Consider the following 9,504-nt stretch of genomic DNA (forward strand, 5'->3'; position numbering starts at 1 on the left):
TTTAACCATATCTTCATATAATAACAAATAAACCTAAACAATACTTTTTAGTAATTTACCTTACCCTTACCCATTTGGACTAGTCCAATGACCTGCCCCCAATCATGTTACCTGAGTATAAAAGCAGGAAATATGGCCGCACTCCCTCCTTTGACTCTGGCCACATGGTGAGTATGGTAAGTAACACAATTCAATATCAACATAACCTATTTTAACAAGAAGTAAATCAATAAACTTTAACTAAATCTAACAATATGTGTAAGTGTTTATTTTAACCAAGATGTTGAGCTACCAAATATAACCAAACATAATACAGAACACAAACAAACACGGGATAGTCCGTATCTGCAAAATGGTGATTACTGATGGCAACATAACTGAAACAAACAAGTATGGTTAAACTAAACTAAAGCCATCTACGTCAAAGTGGAAAAACCTTCTCTAAACAGAGGAGGTGGACTGAATTTTAATTTATCATCTATTTACAAATCAGTTTTGACTTCTGTCCCCATGAAATTTCAACAACATTCACACCTTGAGACTGGAGGCTCCTACTAACATTAGCTCCGTTAGAGCTCCATTCATCCATTCAAAATGATCCTATAAAATGTATGAAAATTTAGACCCACTTCAAAGTATGTCGATAGTTTATTTGACTTCATTCATTTACCCTGCTGGTCATTTTTGCACTTCAGCCATTGGGTATAATATTTGATAACAACATGGCTCAGCTTTCATTAATTCCTGCAATCTGTAGCTTTGAACTGATTCACTTAAATGTCATTCAGGCTTGGATAATATCTCTCCCGCCTCTTCTGTCTGCCATTTTCTTCTCTGCTTAAGACTCATAAAAGTCCTCCCAGCTCTTAGCATATGACACCTTGGAGCTTTTTTTAGAGCCAAGATTCTTTAGGAATGCCTTTTATCTTTACCAGGATCTACTCCTAACTTTGAGGGTAAATTCTCAGAAAGCGTCATAATTCTAAGAAGTTTCAGCACTAAGAATATATAGTAATATGCGCCCAGATATTGTCACAGTATTGGCAAGTTTTTCTGAATACACAAGTGTATTTGTGGGACCATTTTAGGCAGCACTCCATGTTTTGGCAAAGTCTAAACTTGCATTTTGATTCTTTAAAATCCCACATCTATCCATAGGAAAGCTTTTGACTATTCCTACCAGAGAAGGATAAACAGATACAGGGTGGTGATCAGTGTAATGTAACAATGATAGATGTCTCGTGCCTTATAACATTCATGTTCAATGTCAGTCACACAATATGTATGAAATAATGCTCTCAACATTTAGAAAACGGTAGTCATTTTATTATTTGCATTTAAGGATTTTTGTTTTTACTCCAATTCTTTAGACTAGGTCATTTGTGTGACAACCACAGCAGGGTTATGTCAGGTGCCTGAATTTTACAGCCCTTTAGGATCAATGTCAAACTCTTTCAAAGAAATGCAGTGTATTCCTTCATTCATCTCTTTGGGCTCTGACATGTCAGTAATTCACTAGGTCAAATGAATGGAATATGAAGGTTCTGCTAAATTTTCTTAATGTTGCCAATCACTATTTTGAGGCCTGTGAATAGGCTGTGCAGTTGCAATGCAAATTAAGTAAAGTAGAAGCAGGACTATCGCATGAATGGTCATGAATAAAAACTAGCTTTATGCTAGTATGAGAAGACAGTGAAGAGGATCTTTGACTTTTAAGCATTACAGAAACTGGTTAGTTCAGACATGCAGGTCAAGTAATTAGCCACAAGCTGTGTTGAAGGATTTGAAAGCCCTAACCTAACCTTTCAAACGTTATGTCATAGCACTGCATTAACCCTGTTAGATATTCCACTCAGTCCTCCATGTGACTCCAGCATCATGGCTTGAGTTTCAGCCATGGCTGGACAATGGTGAAGATGGAGAGAACAGAAGAAGCAAGGCCACAGGCACCTACAAAACCTGGCCCTGTAGGATAAATCCCCAATCGGTCTAGTGGGATAAATATATCACAGCTGTTCTTCAGCATGTCCACCAGTAAAGGTGGGTTGCTATGCAGCACTGTAACCATCAGATGAAGCTGTCTGCAAAGCCGGTCCCACATGGAAGGCAGAGCCACAGTGGCAGTTGAATAAGGGGAGGAGGGGTGATTGGCAGGCAGGTTGCTGCTGGGGCAGGGTGAGGATGGGGATTTGGGGGTTCTGCGATTTGCTTCACTCTCAATGAGGAGGCAGAGCTCGTACACATCTCGAGTCAGGTTAAGGATCAGCGCAAATAGGTAGTACCTGCAGAGATCAACCATACAGTTACGAAAATGACACAATGCATTATTCTGTTAGCTCAGCTATGTTTTCTGTACACTGTCAGGTTGAAACTTGTGAAAGAAACTTTAAGGTAAGAGGTCAGATCTGTTATTTATTTGTACCACCTATATGATGTGTTATTAATATGACTAATCCAAACAACATTATTGTGTAATTCTCTTCATAACATGTCAATCTTTATTTTTTATTCCAGAAAGAGGGTTATATATTTGAAATAGTGCAAACAGATGTAACGGTCAAAAAACCATATGCACTTGGGTGTAGAAAAAGCGTATCCCTCTGGTGCACTTCAATATAGGGATCAAAATTGAACCTATAGGAAAAGATCTGAGGCACTCAAGATAAAAAAAAAAAAAAAGCCATTACCGTAGTACATGGCTAGTCTAATAAAAACTTGTCAACAAGTTTCAGACAAAGAAAGCCTTCGGTAGGGGAAAGGCAATGTTTCTCACTCGGTTCAGTTCATTGTTAATAGGTTATCAAAGACAGCTGCTCAATGTGAGCAAAATAGTCAGAGATATGGCAGTTGTACTGCGGAACAGAACCCTCAAGAGTGCCTCAGATCTCTTTCTATAGGTACAGATATAATGGTATTTGCTACTAAAAGACATCACTCACCTAAAAGACCTCTGACTCCATTTGTGCTGGTCCAGTTTGGAAATGAGGCCTGCTTTTCCTGCCCACACCACATTGTCGCAGGCAAAGTACATGGCTCTGTTGAGGTGACTGATGGTCAGGCAAAGCCTTAGCACACTGTCAGAAAGATGGATAGCCCTCTTGGCAGCCTCCAGCGCATCCACAGAGTTTCCAAGACGCAACACTGTGGCACAACACACACCAGTCGCAACACACCTTTGGTGTTTGAAAAATAAAACTCACTGCTTCACTCACGTTTTCTCGTCAGGCTCATGTGTGCTTCCAGCTGGCTGACAGTTCTTTGGATTTCTTCTGCTGCCTTACCCTTGTGCAGAGTGTATCCCAAAAGTGTACACGCATACTGAGCAGCCCTGTGAATACACAATGTACTCATCAAGATAGAGATCTGTTTTGGGGAGGAGTATCTTTGTTAAAACCCTGGCTCAAATTACATTAGATGTATGAAAATACCATTGCTTGATAAGGCCTCATGAAATATGATCCAAGAGTGTGATCCACATTTGCATATTAGCAGAAACCGAAAAGATCAGATTCTACTAGGAATTGGCGATAACTTATCGTACACAATATACCTCCAAAAGCAATCCCCCATGATGAGAATTTGCCATCTCGTGAATGAAGTTGATGACGTAGGTGTGTGCGATGTACGCACACACGGGTGATTAGATTTTGCCTTGCGGACAAGATTTTAAGTGTAGCAATATTAAGTTGTATGAAATTAAATCACATGTGAAAAATAGGCTGTGCAAAAATTTGGGCACCCTTGTCATTGTGTTGATTTGAACACCTGTAAGTACTTAGTTTTTTTAGTTTGTAGTTTTTTTGATTGGTTTGTTGAGATCATTAAGCCTTGAACATCACAGCCAGGTGCATCAAATCATGAGAAAAGGTATTTAAGGTGGCCAATTGCCAAATGACCTGAAAACAAAGATTGTGGTTTATGGTTTAGGGGAAGGCTACAAAAAGCTATCTCAGAGATTTCAGCTGTCAGTTTCCACTGTGAGGAACATAGTGAGAAAATGGAAGACCACAGGCACGGTTCTTGTTAAGGCCAGAAGTGGCAGGCCAAGAAAAATATCGGAGAGGCAAAGGCGAAGGATGATGAGAATGGTCAGAGACAACCCACAGACCACCTCCAAAGACCTACAACATCATCTTGCCGCAGATTGTGTCACTGTGCATTGTTCAACAATTCAGTGCACTTTGCACAGGGAAAAGCTGTATGGGAGAGTGAGGCGGAAGAAGCCTTTTCTGCACACACGCCACATACAGAGTCGCTTAAGGTATGCAAAGGCACATTTGGACAAGCCAGCTTCATTTTGGAATAAGGTCCTGTGGACTGATGAAACAAAGATTGAGTTATTTGGTCATAACAAGGGGCGTTATGCATGGTGGCGAAAGAACACAGGATTCCAAGAAAAACACTTGCTACCCACAGTAAAATTTGGTGGAGGTTCCATCATGCTGTGGGGCTGTGTGGCTAGTGCCAGTACTGGGAATCTTGTTAAAGTTGAATCGCATGGATTCCACTCAATATCAGCAGATTCTTGAGAATAATGTTCAAGAGTCAGTCACAAAGTCGAAGTTACACCGAGGCAGGATATTTCAACAAGACGACGACCCAAAACACTGCTCAAAATCTACACAGGCATTCATGGAGAGGAACAAGTACAATGTTCTGGAATGGCCATCCCAGTCCCCAGACCTGAATATCATTGAAAATCTGTGGGATGATTTGAAGCGCGCTGTCCATGCTCGGCCATCAAACCTAAGTGAACTGGAGATGTTTTGTAAGGAGTGGTCCAAAATACCTTCATCCAGAATCCAGACATTCATTAAAAGGCTATAGGAAGCGTCTAGAGGCTGTTATTTGTGCAAAAGGAGGCTCAACTAAATATTGATGTGATTTTTCTGTTGGAGTGCCCAAATTTGTTCATCCAATAAACCTCATTTCACTACTGAAAAATGCTGTGTCCATCAGTTATTTGACTGATCAAAATGAAATTGCTGATCCAAACGCCCAATGATTTATAAATGAAAATAATGGAAATTGTCAGGGGTGCCTAAACTTTTTCATACCACTGTATTTATCGAGATAAATGGAGGAATAGAGGAACACAAATACATGGGAACAATCCTCGACTGCCAACTGAGGTTCTCTTCCAACACTGAGGAGATTCTGAGGAAGTGTCACCAGCAGGTTTACCTACTCAGGAAAGTCCTTTTCTGTCAGGAAGAACACCTCACTGACATTCTACTACACGTTCATTGAGTATTTTAGCTTTCTCCATGGGCTGCTGGTATCACTCCATCACTCTATAAGACAGGAATCACCTGCACAATATTGTGAAGATGTGTTCTAAGATTATTAAACTTCCTGCTCACCACCTGAGCACTGTGTACGAGCAGCAGGCAAACGGCCTGGCTCGTCAACTCAATGCACACTCTGTTCCCAGCATTTGAGCGACTGGTCGCAGGTTCCGCTGGCCTGTAAAGACCCAGAGAAGGAGTGCAACCTTTGTCTTATTCTCCTCCTGAACTCTAAGGGGTTATAATAATTTAAGATTAATAGGAGTGGGCGATACTGGGAATTTTGGTATCGATCCGATACCAAGTGAATATGGGACTAGTTTCACCGAAACCAATACTTTTTCTTGAAATGTCATGATCATTAAATAACTTCACAATTTCTCTTTAGTTAGTTGGTTATAATAAAATACAGGACAAATATTTTGGCACATAAATTGTTTTATATTGTAATTAGTCAAGAAAAATAGGTTAAACATATAAAATTCAAATAATTTCCCTTTTACTACACACAGTTGTTTAAAAGTCATTAGTGCATGTCCTCATGTGCAACATTACAATGTCACTCTTAATGGAATCCCAAAAAAAGTCCCATGACCAATACAGCTGGTGTTTCCAGACTGTTTCGCCTGTCACTGAACTGCCAAGTGCCAAACTGTTTATAAGGAAGTGCATCTGCCATCTGTCAATGTCTGCCAAAAGAATCACAGATCTCACAATTAAGCACAATAGTGATTTCTACTGTTTTTACATTTGCACTGCTTTAACCAGGAGCTACCATCCAACATTTATAAACACACATAATGACAGTAATTGATTCTTGAATATTGATTAGTGATATGAAAAATAAATAAGCAAATAAGGCAAGTAAGGTATTTGTTTATTTCCTTGTTTCATCCTGTTCCTCTCGGTTTCTGCTTTATCAGAATTCAAATATATTTCAAAGTGACTTTTAGTTTAAATTATTAATTTTATTTTCTGCTGGTTAAATGTTGCATTTGTTTGACTGAACTGTCCTACATAAATAAAAGCAATGCTGAGGCATTACAGAGTGAGCCATGAAAAGGTCATAAATACACCTAGCATAAACACAGGTATACATACATTTTACAACTTCCTCTTTTTTGCTTTATTAATAATGAATATTCATGCATGTTATTCAGTTGTGTTATTTGCTTGCAAATCATGTAGTTATTTGTAACTGATGACTAAATCTAAAATGTGTAGTTTTTTTAACAACGCTACGGCTGATTCAATTATCGAGGTCCAGAGATACCTGGCAGAGAGCAATATTCCCAGGATGCCAGGATCCTTTAAAATGTTGGGACAACCAAAAGCACACATACCCAAATGTCTTCCAGCTGTCCCTACAAATTTTATACACAGCAGCCTCATCAGTGCCATGTGAGCAGGTGTTTTCTAAAGTTGGAGAATATGCATAAAAAAACAATCACCTGAATGCCAAGTCTTCATCCAAGACAAAAAAAAAAAAAAAAAAAAAAAAAAACAGAAAAAAGTATTTCTTTGAATATAAATTTATATTTAAAAAACTCCCCACCTCAAAGACAAGTACGTATAAAACAATATAAAATACAATAACTTACATAATATTATTGTTACTAGGTCATTAGTTAAGTCTCTCAACTAGGTTGCATGCAATGACATTTAAGATACAGCGGGTATCAGTATGGAGCGACACAGTATCAATACAGTTTCACGCTTCACCAGGCCTCATCTACCCATTTACTAAATGCTTTCATCGTGTGGAGCAGAGAGTAGCCTAGCTAAGAGACGTATTCCTTACCTAATAACTCTCTCCTTGGCTTGGCTATGGGCGGTAAAGCGAACCCAGGAGTCCATACTAGCTCGTCACTTTTGACCGATGACAAGTGCTGAAAGATTTCTACCTGTCAATCCGCTATCTCTATATGTAACAACTTTGGAGGTATTAGTTAGTAGGTACAAATTGTGTTTACTGTTTTAAAGAAAACTGTTACAGATAATGACAGAAGACCTCGTATTTTCCTCCTCCTCCTTCCCCCTTCTTCTTTTTCCTCTTCCTTCTTCTTTGGTTTCGGCAGTCTTGACGCATCAAAGGCGCATCACTGCCCTCTACTGTTTCCATGCGATTTCTGTTAATGCTTATTAATAATATAATGTTGTAAATAACGATGGAGTGCAGGTACTGCAGCAGCTTCTTCATCTTGTTGTATGTGTTTCTGGCTTTCCACATTCACACTGTCCATCAGGGTGTTTCCCAGTCAGAGCCAGCCCACTTCCCACTACAGTTTCCGAGTCTCTTCTGTGGCAACCAAAGCAGTTTTTACTTTCCTCTATGTCTTTTTGTATATTGTAAAATGTTCTGCTTTTTCTTTTCTTATTCCATGAGTTCTGCCACATTTCCTTTGCTACCTTTATAGGTTTATGGCTCATAAGTATTCTGGTTGTCCAAAATCCAATTCAATTTTTATCATTTCCTGCTTGGGCGGCACGGTGGATCGGTGGTTAGCACTGATGCCTTCCAGCAAGAAGGTCTGGGTTTGAGTCCAGCTCAGGCCTTTCTGGGTGGAGTTTGCATGTCCTCCCTGCGTGGGTTCTCTCCGGGTACTCTGGCTTCCTCCCACCTCCAAAGACATGCTCGTCTTTGGACATGCTAACATGCTGGTGACTCTAAATTGTGTGTGTGAATGGTTGTATGTCTCAGTGTTAGCTCTGCGATAGGCTGGCAATCTGTCCAGGGTGTACCCCCGCCTCTTGCCCGATGCCAGCTGGGATAGGCTCCAGTAACCCCCGGGACCCTAGTGCAGGATTAAGCGGTACGGAAGATGAGATGAGACATTTCCTGCTTTACTGCATTTTTAGCCACAAAGTCTGCTTCCTCATTATTTGTACAGTTGACCAGGAGACCACATACTCGGAGACCACATACCCATTAGAACCATTAGTGAAGAGGACATACTGTAGGTCCAACCTGCAGCTGTATGGGGCCTGTGCCCGTGCCGAGGCAATGTCGCTGTTTAGCCACGCCTATGGATGAACCTGTCTCAAGTCTGGAGTCAGAGATGGAGTTCGTGGAACCCGAGTTCATTTTGGAGGAGAGAGCGAGGCATCCAGCAGCTCCATGTATAGCAACTCAGTGCCAATTTAGAGTCAGGAACCTGAGGATTTGGATAAGATGGCTGTTGAGACAGAAAGCAATCCATGTGGTAAAGCTGAGAGTAGGGTGGAGAATGACAAGGACCTGCAGGAGGAACCACTGTGCTGTTCTCATCCAGTGTCAGAGATCTCCACACCTGCAAAAAGGCCAGAGGAGAGGCCTGTGCCAGAAACCCTTTTAACTTACCTATGTCTGCATGCAACACTGTAGCTTCTAGCCCAGACATACTGTCTCAGGAGTTAGCTGGTATGGTTCTCTATTCATCACAAATGAAAGGGACCATAGATACATGAAGTCACCGGGGACGTTGACTAAACACACTAAACGTTGAGTAAACGCACTTTGTCAGTGGGTGCATATTGTCAGGTACGTGTGTGCCTGTCTCCATTCTGCTGAGAACAGAGCTGAGTGGTGGATTGACGTAAGTGACACAATGAATGATAAAAGTCCTTGTTATGGTGTCATATATTGTTTATTTTACTCAAAGTGAGATTTTGTATATTGATGCACATCACAGAGGGGAGAAAAGGAGTGTTTGTCTGCTGTGTCCAGGGGTGAATCGAGGCTGTAGACTATCCACTGGACGTGAGTGAGTTTATGATTTACGTGTTATGTTAAAATTAAGTTATTCAAGTTCATGTAGGATCAGTAGTAATAACATGTTTTAATGCTGAAAATGTATCTTTCTATCTATTTACATATTTTCACTGTAAATGATGGTATTAGTGATGTGTCTTATTTTCTGTTTGTGTAGGAAAGCAGCCATTACTGTTTGTCTGTGTTTAGTAAAGGTTAAAGTTCACAAAATCAATTTCGCTGAGAGGGAAAGCATGTTTTGGTTACTTTTTTTAAAAATGTATTTCAGGTCAACTTATTTGCGGTCTAAGGATGCAACGTAGATAAGCACGGCTTCTCTTTATATAAATTTTAAAATTCTCTTTTCAGCACAGGTCCACTCAGACAGCACAAGCCTAGCTTTAGCCAGAAATAAGAGTCAAACACTTTAGTCAGCGTCTGAGCGAATAACACAACTTGCCTCCAGTGTTTTAACACAGCTGTCTC

General features: G+C 40.3%; 1 protein-coding gene across 2 annotated transcripts; it reads right to left on the reverse strand.

The window, feature by feature from the left end:
• Nucleotides 1-1,304: 1,304 nt before the first annotated feature.
• Nucleotides 1,305-7,348, reverse strand: pex11b (peroxisomal biogenesis factor 11 beta). Of its 2 annotated transcripts, XM_047605710.1 has the most exons (5): nt 7,090-7,348; nt 6,632-6,704; nt 3,213-3,328; nt 2,940-3,141; nt 1,305-2,282 (listed from the first exon to the last, which is right to left on the reverse strand). In XM_047605710.1, the coding sequence occupies exons 3-5, from the start codon at nt 3,229-3,231 to the stop codon at nt 1,877-1,879; spliced, it is 627 nt and encodes a 208-aa protein (XP_047461666.1). In that variant the 5' UTR covers nt 3,232-3,328; nt 6,632-6,704; nt 7,090-7,348; the 3' UTR covers nt 1,305-1,876. The 2 variants fall into 2 exon arrangements, with proteins under 2 accessions (XP_047461666.1, XP_047461665.1); XM_047605709.1 differs by lacking the exon at nt 6,632-6,704.
• Nucleotides 7,349-9,504: the final 2,156 nt, after the last annotated feature.

This window comes from Mugil cephalus, chromosome 14 (genome assembly GCF_022458985.1).
Source record: "Mugil cephalus isolate CIBA_MC_2020 chromosome 14, CIBA_Mcephalus_1.1, whole genome shotgun sequence".
NCBI lineage: Eukaryota > Metazoa > Chordata > Actinopteri > Mugiliformes > Mugilidae > Mugil > Mugil cephalus.

Coding starts and splice junctions, on each gene's coding strand:
- pex11b (XM_047605709.1), bottom strand. CDS start 7,145: ATGGACTCCTGGGTTCGCTTTACCGCCCATAGCCAAGCCAAGGAGAGA. Junction 3,142..3,212: donor CATGAGCCTGACGAGAAAAC/GTGAGTGAAGCA, acceptor GTTGTGCCACAG/TGTTGCGTCTTGGAAACTCT. Junction 2,283..2,939: donor TGGAGTCAGAGGTCTTTTAG/GTGAGTGATGTC, acceptor TGATCTCTGCAG/GTACTACCTATTTGCGCTGA.